General features: G+C 42.8%; 1 protein-coding gene across 1 annotated transcript in view; it reads right to left on the bottom strand.

The window, feature by feature from the left end:
- PDZRN3 (PDZ domain containing ring finger 3) overlaps positions 1–18,971 on the bottom strand; it is a 246,620-nt gene that overhangs the window by 211,562 nt on the left and 16,087 nt on the right. The window contains exon 3 of the mRNA XM_060161340.1: positions 12,662–12,769. Coding sequence (XP_060017323.1) covers positions 12,662–12,769 — 108 coding nt within the window. The remainder of the gene's footprint in view (positions 1–12,661; positions 12,770–18,971) is intronic.

The raw sequence follows: 18,971 nt of genomic DNA, 5'->3' as shown, positions 1-18,971 counted from the left end.
CTGGCCTCTTCTCTCTGAATTAGTGTAATTCCCTGTACGTTCTGTTAAATCTAGTAAATTGAAGCAGAGGAGACTCTCTGAATTTCACTTTTAAGATGTACTTAACGTGTCAGGCAAATTAACCTAATCTTACCTATGAATAGGCTTCGCAGGTAATTCAATAACCTTGTCAAAACAAAGATTTCCTTGCCTGCACTTTACGTAATACCACCTGCCTAAAGGATTCTCCTTTCATTTCTCACAAAGTGTAAACAGAGGTTACTAAGCAGGGACTACGTTTGAAACAGCTTAAAACTTCATCCGATTTGTCTTGGGTCTCCAATGAGCGGCTCATACAAAATAAAGACGAAATCTCACAAGCAACTCATGTGAAGTCAATGTATTCAGGCATATACACTTACTCACATATTCATATATATGTATACTCATACATGGACTCATATAGATACATACAGTTTTCACAAGCTCTCGAAGCAGTCCTAAAACAAATCTTATTTGTCAAAACACGGTCTATGAAAGGTTTGTGGCTAATAAAAGTTTAACTGTGGTTTAGAACTTGATGAAAACGCAGATACCAAGGTTAAGGTAACGTTTCTCTGAAAATGATTCAGCCCGATGCGGCATTTAATGTCCTTCCTCTATCTGATCATGTTTCACTCTGCCGCTTCGTATACCAAAGCAATCAGTCCTTCAGATACCAAGATGCTGATCAGGGCAGCTGAACGGAGAAATGATAAACTTCACCAACTTTGTTACCACCATCATTAGTCCTTTAAAAGGAAAGGGGAAAGGAGATCTTTTTGCTAGCTTTCAATCTTCCCTTTCAGTCACCAAAGAAAATTAAGATGTTGTTCCATTGATAGTGAGTTTCCAGCTTTCAGTAAAAATATGACATATTTTTTTCTTGCTTGATTCCCTCTTCTCAAGTTCCTTTATCACCAGCAATTCTATTCCAAGCCCCCAACATATGTTAATATTACCCCACCCCAAGGTTCCTATAAGCACACTGACTCTTTCAGATATTTCAGAGAATGATACAAAGTATCTGAAATCCACTAACATGGCTGTAAAAAATCATACATCATCCTGTTTTACTTGTGCTCCTACCATCTCATTTAAGCTAGGGTTTAGAGCAAGTAATATTATGTGTTCCACATGCAATTTCCATGTCTCATCAGATTCTAACAAGTAGGCCATTGTACCCTGTGATTAAGCAAACTGATTAAAGTTTTTTCAAGACACTGCTTACCACCCGTAAGGTTTTCTATTTTCACCTTTACCGTTTACCGTATTTCTCAATTTTTCTACGTTGGTGTATTGCACTGACATCAATTTATAAACGTTACCCTAAAGAGAAGTTGACGTGAGTTGCCATCTTAAGGGAAGATTTTGTTCAAAGAAATACAAACTCCACAGTTTCAAGAAAATCCCAATATTCCTCATGAGTCCATATAAAAATGGAAATCGTAATCGGTTCAGGCACTTTAAAAATAGCTGATATTAAACATGAATTGTTTTACTTTATTTTTAGAACACTGAAATCAGCACATATGCAATGAATTACCAGGTTCACACTAACACGTAAACTAAGAATTATTCCTGATTGATCAATTACCGTGATTTATATGGCCTTAGGAGGTGATAGCTGTTTCTCCATCCAGATTCAAAGGGTCACTAATCAAAGAAAAGAAATCTAAAACAAATTAAAATTATCTATTCACAACTGTAATTTGGGGTTTATGAAACTGTACCATAAAACCGTCATCAAAGCACTGGCTTGTTAGAAGGTCCTTCCAGCCCAGCCTCCACAGAATGACAAGAAACACCACCAGCGAAGCTAACCACCTGGGGAGTGTTTACTCTGGAGCCAAATTTACAGTTTTCAGACACGTGCATTATATTCTTTTCTGTAGCAACGTTATGATACACGTACAGGCAGACCTCGTTTTATTGCGCTTCACCTTTCTTGCGCTTCGAAGATTACTGCGTTTCTTACAAATGGAAGGTCTGTGGCAACGCTGCGTCAGGCAAGTCTATTGGCACCGTTTTCAATAGCATTTGCTTGCTTCGTGTCTCTCACATTTTGATAATCTGCAACACTTCAAACTTCTTCCTGCTTGTATTTCTTATGGTGATCTGTGATCAGTGATGTTTGGCATTTTTTAACAATAAAGTGTTTTTAAATTAAGGTCTGTTACATTTTTTTTTAGACAGAACGTTACTGTACACAACAGACTACAGTGTAGTATAAACATCACTTTTATATGCACTGGCAAACCAAAACAATTCATGTGACGCCTTTTATTGTGATATGTGCTGTACTGCAGTGGTCTAAAACTGGACCCACAGTATCTCCAAGGTGTGCCTAAATGGTGTCCATAATTTACAGAAGAAAGCCATGCTCAGAGGTGAGGAGAAACTTGTCCAAGGTCGCAAGGCTAGCGATGGTAGAATTAAAATTCAAAACCTGGTGTGATTCCAGAGTCTGTGACTGCTAACCACTCTATACAGCTGACTGCCTTTCTCAGGGCCCTAGTATCAGCTACCTTCCTCTGTCCATCAGTCTGACATGGAAACTCCCCAGAGCCAGGGACCACATATGAGCTCTCTAGGCATCTTGGCCTATCTCAGTATTAGGGAGAATACAACTCACCTCCAACAAGTAGAACACATGCCTGCTGATGGTTTCTCTTCCACTGTGAGCCTGAGAACTCACTCAACATGAAGATTTTCAACAAGCCACGACCAGAGATCACTCTATATAATGCATCCCCCCGACCCCGATTTTTAAAATAAACACTGAATAGGAGTTGTATGTGTCTGGCTAACAAATTCTCAAATCGACGTGTGTAGAAACATGAATGTCCTAGTAACAATCATTCCAGGAAAAGAACAAACACTGCCTTCTTTGGACAGTGACTGCCAGCAACTTCTAATCCACCCCAGAGTTTCTCCAGATAGTGAAAAATAAAACATAAATATATTTAGCTCATTTTTAAAAAAACAGACTGGCACGTCTCTTTGGGGAGGTGGCAAGTGGCTAAGAAAGCAAACACTCTTAGGCTTTCAGTTCTCTTGGTCCCCGAGAGCTGTCAAGTGACTCATGAGGAGTAGCAGGAAAAGAGGAAGTGATGAAAGATGGAAGTTAAGAGAATCAAAAGAGCCAAAAAGGAAGCAGGGAGCGCTAGCTACCCCCAGGAGAAGAGAGATGGGACCCAGACTGTCTGCAGTTCAAACGACTGTCAAAATAGACACAGACAAATAGACAAAACAGAAGAGCCAAAGGTCTTCTTGGAGCAACGTGGCACTCTGTGTGGCCGAGAACCCCATCCCAGCTGCCCTCCCCCAGAGGCTCATGGGAATCATTCATCACCATTGCACGAAATCGTGCTGTTGCAGCTTCCCACCCTGGGGTACTGGGAGTTTTCAGTGAAAGTGGCGTAATTGCAAATCAGCGCTTGCAGCCGCCAGTCCACCTGAGTCTTCCGCGTGTCATTCCCAGTGACAATTCCTAATCTAATTCTCCCTGCTCCTGTTCCCAGCCCCCTCATCTATAGGCCCCCTGCTTAGTTTTTGTTTTCAAAATGATGTGGACCTACTGCTTTCAAAGGTTCTCCCAGGGCCTCTCCCACACAGCTTATTTTACGTATACTTCATTGTTGATAATTTAAGTCGGACCATTCCAAACATACCTTTCAAGTCCGATAAAAGTGCACCTAGGGCTTCCCTGGTGGCGCAGTGGTTGAGAGTCCGCCTGCCGATGCAGGGGACGCGGGTTCGTGCCCCGGTCCGGGAAGATCCCGTGTGCCGCGGAGCGGCTGGGCCCGTGAGCCATGGCCGCTGAGCCTGCGCGTCTGGAGCCTGTGCTCCGCACTGGGAGAGGCCGCGGCAGTGAGAGGCCCGCATACCGCAAAAAAAAAAAAAAAAAAAAAAGTGCACCTAACCCTTTGTGTCTTACACCAACAGACTGAAAGACAAAAACTTAATTTTTAAAAAAATGACATGGGTTCTTGTTCTCAAAACCCCCATACTTAAAGATAAGGGTCCAGATATGGTGTACAAAGAAGACAACTGAATATAAACTGTATATTATCTGTACTGTTGTCAAGGGTTTGTTGTTTTGTTGTTGTCTGGGAATTACCAAAGATTGAATTTTTCGACCTAACCTTTATTCAAGAAATTTAATGGGGATGCCAGTCACTTCTGATTTATTCTTATTTTAAAGTGCTTTGTGGATGATCTAAATAACTCTTTTTACTAAGGGTTGACCATGAGGGAATAGATTTAAAACTTCTGGGAAGCCACAGCCCCCACAGAAGTACACAGTGTCAAGAGGAAGTAAACTCTGATAATCTGGACAGAGAATGGGAGGGAGGAACTTCCAACAGCCTGGTTCCAGCATCTCAGCATGAGCTGCCCACCCATCTCATACGTGAGGCCATCTGCTAGGAGCTTTTGGAAAAGAGAAGGACAAGTAACATACAAAAGGAAACACACAAGCAGGAGTCAGCTTTGTGATACTTAAAACTCAAAGGAAACTTCTAACTCATCGTTTTTCCTCTTTACTGTTTTCTGGATTATAAAAAAGAATACTCACTTCTCTGGAGAAGCCCAACATTATAGAAAGATGACTTAAAAGATGTAGAGTTCCCCCATAATCCCACTCTACGACTTTATATATAACTTTAAAATGTTTTATTACCTCCGAGTACGTTTTCCTATGAAAAGACTAATATACATAAATGTCTTTAAAACAAACAAATTGCATCACGCCATATGTTTTATTCTTCACCTAACGTTTATCTGGCTGGTGTGCAGTGATGTCTGTTACAAACATGTTCCCTGAAAACCTAGTGTTTTTTTTTGGTAAAGCTAGTTTTTATAGCAAAACAGTAATAAGAAAATAACAATAATAAATATTACCAAGTCAATACATCAGTACAGTCATTAGGAAAAAAATTAATACAAAATGTTATTTTTTTAAAGGCAACTGGGAGGAAAGAGGAAATATTTGGTATTAATTGGTCACATTGTTAATTCTGAAAAGTATGTCTGCGTGAAACAGTTCAAGGTTTCCTCAATAACCTTGCAGCAGCACTACATTCTGGCTAAAACACACAAGAGGAAAACAGATCTCAGAAGTATTTTGCTGACTTTTATAATTGGCTTTGGTATTAAGTTCTTGTATCAGATACTAAAATTTGAATTAAAAAAAACCCCAAACAATTCTGCATATTGGCACTTAAGAGCAAAAATCCTTTGACCTATGTTATCTCCTTGCTCTACTCAGACAGCATGACAGGTAGGGGAGACAGAGAGTAATGCTCTTCCCGTTTTAGACATGAGGCACGCGAGGCTCAGCATTTAGGATACTAAGACCACAGAGCGAATAACCTGGTAGAAACCTAAACCTGGGGTCCTCATTGAAACCTCAGGGCTCTTTCCACTTCCACATGTGCCTGCTAATACTAAGGAAATCAGCTGCTTTCATTTTGCCAGAACTTCTATTGCTATGGTACAGGCTATAAGAGTAAGATGAAAGTGAAAAGCGTCTTTAAACAGGGGGAGGAGGGAAAAGAACTGAGATGCAACAAAGGTGTCCACTTTCTTTTACATCTGAAGATCAAACAGAATGACTGATACATTATTATGAAATACACACCATCCCAATGAAAGGAGAGTCATTACTTCCAAATGATGATGTCGTCATTCCAAAAACATCGTATGAGTCCAGCCAGAGATAACAAGTCCAGAGTCGAACTGTCACCCCTCCTCTCTTGTGTCCATGGTAAACATCACTAAATGATCACCACACTCACCCCCACTCAATCCAGACATGGCCTCAGAATCCTGCCACATAGAAATCCAGGGTACAACACTGTCGACCAACCGAAATTGGTAACTCAGATGAAACTCTAGTCTCTGCCTCTGGAAATGGAGAGTTGAGGCCCATTACTAATAAGGGGTCTCTAAAACCTGCTTATTTTTGCGGTTTAAAAAGAATCTTCTCAACATAGCTTGAATTATACCACATCTCTTTCATCAAAACAGATTATTTGTGTAACTGAGGTAACAGAGATTGCAAATTGACACAAACAGGTTTTACTTCTCAGGAGGATAATTGCCACAGAATTTTTTCCTCTCCTCTGCTGAGTGTGGTCCATGGCTATCAGTCACTACAGAGGACAACAGCATAGCCTCACGTGTTTATTTTTAATGTCACCCCCAAATGGCTTGTGCATATCTCTGCCTGTTGAGCAATAATAGGTTTCCTGCATACAGTTACACAAGAAATACCGAGACTTTCTTACCCCATAATGAAAGAAAAATGTAATTACAAAATCACCTACTTTAGAGCACATTTTTCCTCCCAAAATCAAACCAAAAATAATATAGAAATATTTTAAACAATGTTCATCAACAATTTTTACTTCACTGATAACATCTAAGCAAAGATCAGAGTTTTGATTCAAAAGAAGAAAGTACATTCATCACTATTTCAAAAGGGATTCCTCTAGGAGTTGCAAATCTTCAAAGAAGGAGGAGAAACTTAAGCATGCAGACTTGGACTGGAATAAGAGGTACTGATACAGGCATAGTTTTCAAAATATATAAAAGGACGAACAGAGAAATAGAAGGAGAGAGGTGTGTTGTTGATGATGATAATGTTGTGTGTGTATGTGCATATTTACATTTTCTAGTTCTGTCTGCTGAGAGTGCCTAGAAACAATGAAACCTCAATTATAACCTCGTATAATTATATATGATCACCCTAGCACCCATATTTTGGTTTCTAAATGCCACTCACTCTTCACTCAATGGAGTTAGAGCTACTTGGAAAAAGAGCTGATTCTAGGGCTGGGGCAAGGAGAGCACAAGATGAGCCTGGGACATCTCATGGTGCCACAAAGTAAGGAAGTGCTCAGAAACTGATGGAAACATGAGAAAAGGACAGAGGTACTAGCTTGAAAGAGCGCGTTCTGGCCCAAACTGGCCAAGGTGACCACCAAATTATAAGAATCCATGAGTCCACACTGAAACACACAGACAGACACATGGAGATAGGCAGAAAAAAACAGGGAGGAAAAGAACACTTCTTCTTACAACTCATAAACATAGAAGGATGTACTTAGTAAATCACCATTTGTCAACCATTATAATAATAATAGTCAAGTAAAATCCATAAGTGGGTGCTAAAACCAGTGTATGAGAGTTTAAGTCGTGGCAAGATATTTCCACAGCCTCAAAGTATCCCCCCACCCTCCCCGACAGGATACAAGACAAAGGAGAAAACAATACCTTTACAGCAGAGAGACGTGGCAGATAGGACTTTAACCAAGCAGCCCAAGTTAACATCACTAATAAAGGGACAAAGTGGCATCGTGTGACCCCCGACAGGACGCGCTGAGAAGGACACACTATCACTTCTTTGGTATTCCTGCCCAAAATGTATGGCCTGAATCCGTACTCATGAGGAAACATCAGACAAACCCAAATTGAGAGACGTTACACAAAAGACCTAGTTTGTGTTCTTCGAAAACATCAGTAGCATGTAAGACAAAATACTTGAGCCACTGCTCTAAAGGAAAGGAAATCACGAACGATGCCAACTCAGTAAAACCTATGATCTGCGGTTTTCTCTTGCTATCAAGGACACTGTACGGATTATTAGAAATCTGACTAAATTCTGTAGATGAGACAATAGGGCCCTACCAATATTAATTTCCTGACTTAGATAAATGGATTGTAGTTATGTAAGAGAAGGTCTTACTCCTAAAAAAAAATACACACTGATGTATTTAGGAATAGGGGTAGAGAGAGAAAGGGATAAAGTAAACGTAGTAGATGTTAGTGCTGGGGGAATCTGGGTAAAGCCTGTATAGGAATTCATTAATGCAAGCCTGAAATTACGTCAAGACAAAAAGTTAACAGAAGAAAAAGAGCGTCTTCCTTTTTCTAAAACTAAATGCTTTTGCAGGTGAATTCACATGCCACTCTGCCATTTTAGTTGCTGGGAGAACATTATCTTCACTAACAAATAGTAAAATCTTGCTTTACCAGGTAGCCTAGCTCGGGAAGAGAAGGCAGTGTTAATCCGTTCTCGTCAACCCTGTAACCCAGCCTTTTCAGCAATGACAAACAAAACAGAGAATGACTGATGTACACAAAAGCCACTGAGCTTACAGACCTTCTGTGAACACATGCTTGGGTCTTCAAATCATAACACTCCCAAGATGAACACGTATTTACAGAGGATTGTACAAAACAAAGGTTAGTGGCAAAAGAGGGCTTCACTCCCTGCCTTCACTGCACTCGGAGAATACCATTTACTATCTCAAAGCAGAAAAGGACATTGCATTTAGCCCAGACAACTGTCACAGAAATTCACTTACCGCCAAATGAGAGATGAGTACAATGCAAGAACGAGCTTCTGAGCAACGCACCTCGCATCATAAGGTTGGGAACAAGACAAATCTCTACCCCAGTCATTCTCCCTGGGGTCCTTATCATAACCCGAGGTACTGCTGAAAATCTATGGAAGCATTTTTCATTGTCACAAGGATTGGGGTGGGGACCAAGGATGCTAGAAGCCCTAAACGCACAGAGTCTTGGGCAATGAAGAATTATTGGGCTTCCTGAATAACCGTCCCGTATCCTGCCAGACATTAGTAAAGGTAAAGTGACAAACTTTTTATAATTACCTGAGGGTACACCCTAACTCTGTTTTACATATGAACCCTGAGGGGTTTTTTGTTTTGTTTTGTTTTTGCAATTTAAATGCATACAGATTACACACCCATGTTCACAGCAGTATTATTCACCACAGTGTAAAGATGGAAGCACGCCAAATGTCCATCGATGGATGAATGGATAAACACAATGTGGTATATACTTCTATACATACAATGGAATAGTATTCAGCTTGAAAAAAGATGGAATTCTGACACATGCTACAAGTCCACAGATGACTGTGCAGGCCATCATGCTAAGTGAAATGGGCCAGAAAGATAAATACTGTATGATTCCACTTACGTGGGGCACCTAGAGTAGTCAAATGCATAGAAACAGAAAACAGAAGGATGGCAGCCAGGAGCTGGGGGAAGGGGAGGAGGGGTGAGTTAACGGCTACAGTTTCAGTTTGGGAAGACAAAAAAGTTCTGGAGATGGATGGCGGTGATGGTTGCACGATAAAGTACTTAATGCCCCAGAAAAGTACACTTACAAATGGTTAAAATTTTATGTTACGTATATTTTACCACAAATTTTAAAAAAATACACACACACACACACACACACACACACAGAGATGTGTGTAAATCAAAGGAAGACTGTATTTAATTGTGCCGTATCTTAACCACAATCTGTTCACCACCGTGGAAAATCCAATCGTGGACGGCGATGCTGCTTGTGGTGCCAAACTCCACAGCACCGCCTTCCTGGACCAGCAACTTCTGTCGCCGGTGCACCGTGCCGAGACCACAAGGACACGCCAGCGTCTGGCAACAAACATCACAGTGTCTTCTAATGCGGCTGTGCCCAAGCGTTTACATACCGATACATACATTTTATTTTTATTATAAATGATCTTCCTGTTACTTTTCTATTAATGTCAGTATATAGGTTCTACCATTAGGTGTGCATGTATATAAATATTATTTATGAATTTCGTTTCATGAGAGTATCGATGGCATTTCACAATATTTCTGATAAAAAACGAGGCGAGTGTGATTGGCTCTGATGTGGGTGAGAACTACAGCTCCGGTCTCAAGGAACAAAGAGCGGTAGGAACACAGTAACCGTTAACAACTCTGCACTGAGGACGAGATTTAGTCAGTCTCTATGGATTTAATATAAGCTTCCTTTTGCCAGGATGAAAGTTTTTATGGTGAAAATCTAGTGGGAGTTTGCTCACTCCTCTGAAAAGGAAGAAATATGGAGGAAAACTAGAAAGCCGCTGACTCTTCTTAGTGAACCCACGTGCACACTTAAAATAATCAAATTCATGCCTGGTAATAAACTCAGATACAGACAAGGTGAACAGGAGAACATCGTTTTCAGGCATGGGAATCACTGTATCATGTCGAAAGAGATTAGGATTTGACGGAGAAGGGCACGGGGTGTCAATTGCAATTACACATATGTTGTTTCCCTATTGTGATCATCCTTCTTTCCATCTCAACGCTGGGACATGATTAATATTTTACATACTGTCCAAAAGGGGAATGTGACTCACCAGAAACCGTACTAAATGTTTCAAACACAGATCCCCCTTTGCCAAGAGAAAATCCTGCCCAGCTGTACATTTCTCATTTGCAAAACGTAAGAGCAATGAAATTCCATTACTTACAGAAACTGGCTGTTCCACCAAACCCTTGGCAATAGAAGCTGTACTTATCTTTTGGAACAACAGTCTCAAAAAATGTATTCTCGGGCTTCCCTGGTGGCGCAGTGGTTGAGAATCCGCCTGCCAATGCAGGGGACACGGGTTCGAGCCCTGGTCTGGGAAGATCCCACATGCCACGGAGCAACTGGGCCCGTGAGCCACAACTACTGAGCCTGCGCTCTGCAACAAGAGAGGCTGCGATAGTGAGAGGCCCGCGCACCGCGATGAAGAGTGGCCCCCGCTTGCCACAACTAGAGAAAGCCCTCGCACAGAAACAAAGACCCAACACAGCAAAAATAAATAAATAAATAAATTTATTTATTTTTTAAAAAAATGTATTCTCTCTTTCTTGAAAAAAAGACAGTAAGGATGCATTTGAGCTGATGAAAAAGCATCTTGCCCAAGCAAATTCCTGGTAGGGAAAATCCACCCCCCTGACCGGGGAAATATGAAGATTGACCCTAAAACGTGCAGCAAAAAGATCTCCAAGTTTAAGAACTCTTCAAAAAGTCAAGAGGGATGTAGCAGTATTAATGATGTCCTTAAAACAAAATCAAGTATCCTTTTTTTTTTTTTAATAAAAACGTCCCATCTCATTTTTTTTTAAGATGTTGGGGGTAGGAGTTTATTAATTAATTAATTTATTTTTGCTGTGCTGGGTCTTCATTTCCGTGCGAGGGCTTTCTCTAGTTGTGGCAAGCGGGGGCCACTCTTCATCGCGGTGCGTGGGCCTCTCAGTATTGCGGCCTCTCGTTGCAGACCACAGGCTCCAGACGCGCAGGCTCAGTAGGTGTGGCTCACGGGCCCAGTTGCTCCGCGGCATGTGGGATCCTCCCAGACCAGTGCTCGAACCCGTGTCCCCTGCATTAGCAGGCAGATTCTCAACCACTGCGCCACCACGGAAGCCCCCAAGTATCCTTTTAATATGTAAACTGTCACACTGCATCCACTCTTTCAGAAAAGTAACTCTTATACCCTAACTCGTTCAGTTTGTTTTCTTGGGGAGATATAACCATCTGTTCCCCTAAGGATATAAATTGACCTGAAGTGTACTGCTTTGCACATTGCAGAATTCATCCAAATGAGACCAGAAAAGCGAGACTCTGTCATCCTCTCCCCAACGCTCCCTCCCCTGGAAGCACATGGCCACATTCCGGCGGGTTACGGGAACTTCCCTCGTGGCTCATCCCATGGTCAGAGTTCCCACTTGGTCCAAGGTTTGAAAGAGACCACACATATACTCTAGAAATATAGATGCTATGCAAATGTGTGTTTGGAACATAAAACATCCAGTGGTCACAGTGCCATTTTTCCAGTTTCCTGTTTCATGTGCTATATTATGGCTATGGCCCATGGGTGAGTTTCTTACGGGCTTCAACAACTCATCCTGAATTCTCGTATTTAATTTTTTCCTCATAGGAGAGCCAACAAATTGAGCCCACGTATATATATATAATTTACCCATTAAAAGAGCAATCAACGTAGTCAAAACCACCAGCAAAATATAGTCATTTGTATCAAACTTTGCAACAGGAGCCCACACAAGCAGGCCATGAATCACTCTTTCCCTTTCAGCAACTCGGAGCATGCTAGGACACAGTGTGACCCTATTCCAAAGTGTCCTGCGGCGGGGCGGAGGGAGCTACCTACCTCCCCCGGTGAAAATCTATAAAGCCCCTAAGTTTAAAATGATGAGTGAAAATTGAAAACGAGGAAGTCGGTGATGAGACGAGTGACCATCCTGAATACCAACCTTTGCCTGCACGTCCTCGGACAATCAACTAGTACAAGTGACAACAGGCAGAAAAGACACGCATAAAAGAGGGATATGTAGAAATAACTGTGCGCTATGAGCTCTGAGGACGTTAGAGTGATTCCAAAGCTGACACAGTGATCCCCTCCCTGGTCACCGATCTGAACAGAGTCACCATTTGCACCACAGGGACTGCTCATCTGGTTCTAACTAACACACGACTCCCCAGTGGTTTTCACACGAAGCTCTAACGGAAGAACGCAAAACAGATGCGCGGCCGCGTGACAAGAGCCAAATCGTGAATAAGCCACTCGTAATTTGGCTTCTCTGCACTGAACGTGAACAAAGGCTTAAGAGCGAGGCAATCAGCACCCAGTCTGGTCCCACACGATCGGAGAGGTCTGACTCCTGCGCCTCAAGAGTCACCAGCTGAGGCCTCCCTGCCCCACCGAGCACCCTGCCTCGAACCGGATGAAGACGGGGTGCCATTCAGCCTGCAGAAGACCCTGGCGGTGTCCACATACCTCGATAATCCTGTCGTGAATTTGCAGGCCTCCGTCCTTGGCTGCAGGTCCACTGTCAACTATTTTGGATACGAAGATTCCTTCAGTGGACGATCCATCTTGGTTGTCCTTTGGGTTAAAAGAAACACACACGTGAACGCTAGGCATTAAGTTGGTCATGAAAATCAAGCTTACACTCTTAAAACAGTAACGGGTTCTTGCTGGCGGCACAAGCGGCAAGGGGGTAAAAGCCAGCTGTTTCCCCCGATTTCTGTTTTAAACTAAAAGTAACGTGATAAAATAAGTCAAGCCGTACCAAAAGGTATAAAATGATAAGCCCCTGCCGTCTCTAACCCACTGTCCTTCTACCCCTTCACTGCATCGAGTGGCAGTTTATCGACCCTTTCCAAAACATTTTAATGTATTTCTTTCTTTCCTACACACAGAAATGGGATTATGCTCCCCACGTTCTTGGGGTGCCTGGTTGCAGATTCTCCACCATCAGGCCCACTGTCTACCCCACTCCCTTAAGTGACTGGACAGTAACCCCACACAGGGATAATGAGCACTGTTTACAGTTGTTGCTATTAGAGACTGTGTCACCTCTAATTCCTTTCTATCTGTGTTCTGAAATATCTTTGCTAGTGTATTTCTGGGCAAATCCCTAGCAATGGAACCGCTGGGTCAAAGGGTACGTGTATTTGATAGACGTCGCCAAACTATCCTTCAGAGAGCTTGTACTTACAGCTCATTAGACAGAGTGTATTCTCATATCCCCACAAGCACAGAGTATTATAAAACTTTTAAATATCCAAGAATCTGATGGCGAAAATAGGCGTTTTATCTTTGTTCTGATTTGCATCAGAAAAGCCCACCACGACCCCTCCCCCTTCCTAATAAATTCTGATCTCCAATCTTCTTGAATTCCTTTAGATCTTTCAAAGTCCAGACTGAAACTTTCTGGGAAAGAAGACAGCTCCATGCTCAAAGTCCTCCCTTTATTTAAAATCAAAAAGCTCCAACTCATAAAAAAAAAACCCTCACAGCTTGTTCATGAACTTCTTTCCAAATAGCACTGGGATGAATGCTCTCCAAGTGTGTGGATTAAATTTCTCGTGATTAACAGATGGATTTATAACTGCAATGGCAAAAGCATGTGTTGTTTCCAAACAAAAAGCATTTGGGAAGTAAGTTCAGGATGTTCCACAAAAACTCCAAAATCTACCATCATGGCAATTTCCCTGACATAACGCCATAAGAAGATCTGCTTCACTACTAATTTCTCTACATGCAAATACATCAAAATTCCATTTGTTAAAAAATAATTATGAAAATACAACATTTTCCTCTTTAAACTGCAAAACAAAAACAAACCTATATTCTAAAGAAGGAGAGACATGGCTTTGAAGTGGTTCCACCTACCCCTTGAAGTGTAACAGTAGTAACCAAGGGTGGGAAAATGCACATTCTCTACCTCTTCTCTCCCCTCCCATCCCCGCTTCTCACAAAGAGACACACACACACACACACACACACACACACACACACACACACACACACTATAATGTTATAGATATGATTCAAAAGACACCAAAATCACAAGCAAAAATGAACCTTAAGTGTTTTTCCCAACATTTATCCCCACAAGACAAAGATAAGTCTCTCACTGCCATCTGGATTCTATCAACACTCTTCCAAGAGAGAAGGGTCTGCAAGTCTGTGGGTGTTGTGCTGGATCAACCGGCCCCCAAAGGCACCCCTGGCCAGCATCACAGCACTCCGCTCAGGCCTTCACTGTCTCAATTTCTATGAGCCTCCTTTCTCTCTCACAGCCACTACTGATGATGCACGACTCCCAAGGCATCTGTGTAGCTCCCTACGGGCCTATATCAGATACAAAGCAGTGCAACAGCTTCTATTTACTGAACACACATTAGGTACCAAGTACGTAGTGAGCGTACTCTGTCCGCCATTTAATCCTCATAATAACCACAACTGGTATGTAATATTATTATCCATTTCATAGATGGAAAAAATCTGAGACAGAGAGGTTAAGTAACCTACTTAAGGTCACACAGCTAAAAAGTGGCATAGGTCACTTTCAAACTAAGGATAGGTTGATTCTCTTATACAAGCTCTAAGTGCAATGCTGTCTCCCATTGAGAAAAGTCTCAAAAATACACATGAATTCCAACATTCCAGGCTATGGGAATATTCCACTAGAGGAACCTGAGGAGTCTCAATGGACCACAAAGGATTTATGGACAAGCCTGAGTTCCCTAAGGGATGATGTCAATATATCAAATGAAAACAGATCTGTGTTTACTCTGATTTAACTGTTTTGCATTTCTTGGCTGGGGAGGAAGGGGGGAAAAAGGGGATGGGATTTGGGCTTTGGCTTGTTTTTCAGAAAAATACATCGTACACAAGTCATTTTTCTTAAGGAGCATCAGAAAGTCCAAGCAAAAATCAGAGAGGAACAGGCAAGAGCAAACACCACAACTGAGCTTAAATAAAGACAGTGGTAGGGGATGGTAACAGAATTCAAAAAATACAGAAAGCACAAAATAAAAAAAACCCAATCAAGCCCATGGCTGATAGCGAGACTTTTCGCTTAAGAGCCATCTCTTTAGTCTTTGTTTGTTGGCTCCTCTTCTAACACATCTTAAGGTAGAGCTATGCACGAAGGTGAACCAAGATGAATTAGGATTTGTTTGCTTTTGTTGGCTTGAGAAACAGAAAAATGAAAGGGACTGTTTTCATCCCAGGGGTGCCTGACAATGAAGTATATTTGCCAAAGGCTGAAGGGAAAGGTCTGATACACCAGACTGGGGGCTGTTTCTTTAGGGATACGCGCACTCATGAATGGGTGATGTGATTTTGCTAAGAGCATCACGTACTGCATCATGCAATGAAAAGCCTTATGTCAGAGCCCCCAGCTGGGCTTATGTCACAACCCAACCAAGCATCCAACACAGGAATTCCTTGGGAAACACACACGTCATCCGCACAGCGTTCTACTTCCAGTAACTGACAATGAGTGCGCATTGTTGCTTATGCTGGCTTTTTAGCACGTTCTCAATGACCTGCCAGATTTCCAGGCAACAGTGAAGAATCCATTTAGGTTTCCCTTTGCTGTTTCTGCTAATCAGGACAAGTTTTTAAAAACACAACGGCAAACACATGCATATGGAATTCAATCTTCCTCCCCAGGGCCATGCATGGAGTTCTTGCAAAAAGACCACATAAACTGAGAACACTTTTGAACGCTACAAAATTGGGTCTGGTTTGTGCTTAAATCACTTTTTTTAAAGGAAAAAGAAAATGACCTAAAACATGTTCTTTGGTAAGTCTGAGGAAAAAAAAAAAAAACAACTGCATTCTAGTGAGGCTGGAAGCATCCGTTCACCCCTGGGGAGGTGCAGAAACTAAACACCATCTTTTCGGGCTTTCCCATAGTCGGCTGCCCAACAATTGTCAAGCCGTAGGCTTGCCTCTCTATTTCAGGCATTTTGCAAACATCAGGCTCCCTTCTTCTATATACGCTTTGGTGTGTGCAGAAGAGATCTTCCTAGTTTGGGCGCTTTTGGCTGCAGAAACTTCTAAAACATCTAAAAGTGAAATGCATCTTCGCTTACGGTAGTTGTTTCTTAAAACTGGTAATGATGGGTATGGAGAGGAGGAATAAAAATGATGAACAAAAACCAAGTACAGGGCTTCCCTGGTGGCGCAGTGGTTGAGAGTCCGCCTGCCGATGCAGGGGACGCGGGTTCGTGCCCCGGTCCGGCAAGATCCCACGTGCCGCCGAGCGGCTGGGCCCGTGAGCCATGGCTGCTGAGCCTGCGCGTCTGGAGCCTGTGCTCCGCAACGGGAGAGGCCACAACAGTGAGAGGCCCGCCTACCGCAAAAAAACAAAAAAAAAACCAAGTACAGTCAACTCTCTGTTATTTATGCCAAACCTCAAAAGACGTTCTTGATGGTAAGTTGGAGAACTTGGGTCCGTCCGGTCCTGGTGTTTCCTAGGGACAATTACTGAGCCAGTCAAGCCCCAGTTGGCTCCCTCACGCCCTCCCAGGGCTGGAGAGCCTGACCCCTGGCAGCAAGAACTGAATCAGAGTAGCAGCGGGACATGCCACCTAGGATCTGAGTCAACTGGAAAGAGGGGAAAGTGCAAAGTCCCAGCCTGACACAGTGTTAGATTCCTTTTTTTTTTTTTTTTTTAAATGGGTGTCAGGAAAACCCTGCTGGGATTTTTGTTTGTTTTTTATAAATTTATTTTATTTATTTATTTTTGGCTGCGTTGGGTCTTCGTTGCTGCGCACGGGCTTTCTCTAGTTGCAGCGGGCGGGGGCTACGCTTCGTTGCGGTACGCGGGCTTCTCATTGCGGTGGCTTCTCTTGTTGTGGAGCACAGGCTCTAGGCACGTGGGCTTCAGTAGTTGTGGCATGCGGGCTCAACAGCTGTGGCTCACGGGCTCTAAAGCGCAGGCTCGGTAGTTGTGGCGCATGGGCTTAGTTGCCCCGCGGCATGTGGTATCCTCCCGGACCAGGGCTCAAACCCACGTCCCCTGCATTGGCAGGCGGATTCCTAACCAGTGCGCCACCAGGGAAGCCCACAATGTTAGTTTCTTAAGAAACCCCTCGAGACGATGGGAGGAACACAAGGGTGTGTGCGCAGTGCTGGGGCCCAGCCAAGTGGGACCGGCCCCTACCCCTGCCCACCTTCATTCTCCTCATTGTCTAGAAGTGTGCTTTTTAAAGTATGTTTTATAAGGCAGATAATGTATTAGTTCATCATTTTAATGACTACGTATCACCTACAACTAAGCTGTCACTTCTTGCAATAAACGGTGTGGAAGTTTCTTGCAAGAAACTGTGGCCTTGGCTAAAAGCAAAGGGAATTTAATCATAACCCGCCTCTGCTTCTCCAGCCTCCTTCTGACCACTTCCTGCCACCCCTCAACTCTGTTCCTGTCCTTGTCTGGGCTTCCCTTAGGTCCGTCCACCTTCTTTTAGCTCAGTGGTCTTCAAAGATGGGTACGTGCAATGCAACACATTGGAGTGACAAAAAAGCATTTTAAAAGTCATATTCATATTTTAACTTCATAATTTAAAATGACTCTTGCATGTAACTTTTATAAGACAGGTAACATTGGTTCAGTAGTCAATATATTTATAATCTGTAGCTAACTAAATATGCTCAATATATATATATATTTTTTAAAGTTAAGACTGCTCAAATGTATAAATGTATTATATATGGACCCTCTGAGCTAGCAAACTCCTACTTATCCTTCAGAACCCAGCTCCAATGGCCCTGCCCCAGGAGGCCTCCTTCCCTACGGCTAAAGGACCCCCCACTCCACCGTCCCCAGGCATCTTTAGCTGGACCCAGGCACAGCGTGTATCAGTGAGAACAGTGCGTTCCTCTCCTAACTCATCAGTTCCTCCATCTGGACTTGAGCTCCATGAAGGCGGGGGCAAACATTAACCACAGCTGGATGGCTGACATCTTCTTATCCTTTAGGATTTGCCTTAATATCCCTTCCTCTCTTTCCTGATTACTCTAGCCAATGATGGCCGTTGCTCCTTGGTAGCCACCACATGCCATCCTCCCACTTCTTACCCTTCATTGTACTTCTCCCATCTGTAATTACTGTATCTACTTGTTTCTTGCCCAATATCACCCAGGACATAAACTCAATGACCACAGGGACCCAGTCTCCCTGGCCAGTATCTCCAAGCCCCTAGCAAACAGCCTGTGTTCAATACTTATTTGTTGAATGAGTGAATCTGATTTTCTTTTTCCTTCCCTTGACAATTTTCCTTCAAAGCTAACAAAACAAGGAGAGGGTCAGCCCAAAAAAAGAGCAAGAGATGACACATACTCGGGCAATCGAGCGTGAAAGGTGAGATCCCAAAACACAAATTGACAGATTTGAATTCAGTCTCTCCTCTCTGGAGGAGGAGATCATGATGAATGGCGTGAACAGCTCCAGAGGGAAGAAAGAGCATGGGATGCACTATGCCACAAATGGGGGAACTGCCCCTGACTGATGAAGGGCAGACAGAGCAGAAGCCCCGATCACATGGCAGTCTCAGAGCCCCCACTCTAGCAAAGTCACTCCGTGCAACTGCACACGTCTCACGCGACGTGCCTCAGCTCAACTGCTACCCAACCAGACACGCATCCCCAAAGCTAAACGGCTAAGATGAGCTACTGTATGACTAGGACAATGCTACATTAGGAGATCACAATGAAATAAAAATCCCCCAAACGGAATCACTTCGCTGTGCAGCTGAAACTAACACATTATAAATCAACTGTGCTT

This window comes from Lagenorhynchus albirostris, chromosome 10 (genome assembly GCF_949774975.1).
Source record: "Lagenorhynchus albirostris chromosome 10, mLagAlb1.1, whole genome shotgun sequence".
Taxonomy (NCBI): domain Eukaryota; kingdom Metazoa; phylum Chordata; class Mammalia; order Artiodactyla; family Delphinidae; genus Lagenorhynchus; species Lagenorhynchus albirostris.
Note: the sequence above shows the minus strand (reverse complement) of the source record. Positions and strands in the feature narration are given on the sequence as shown.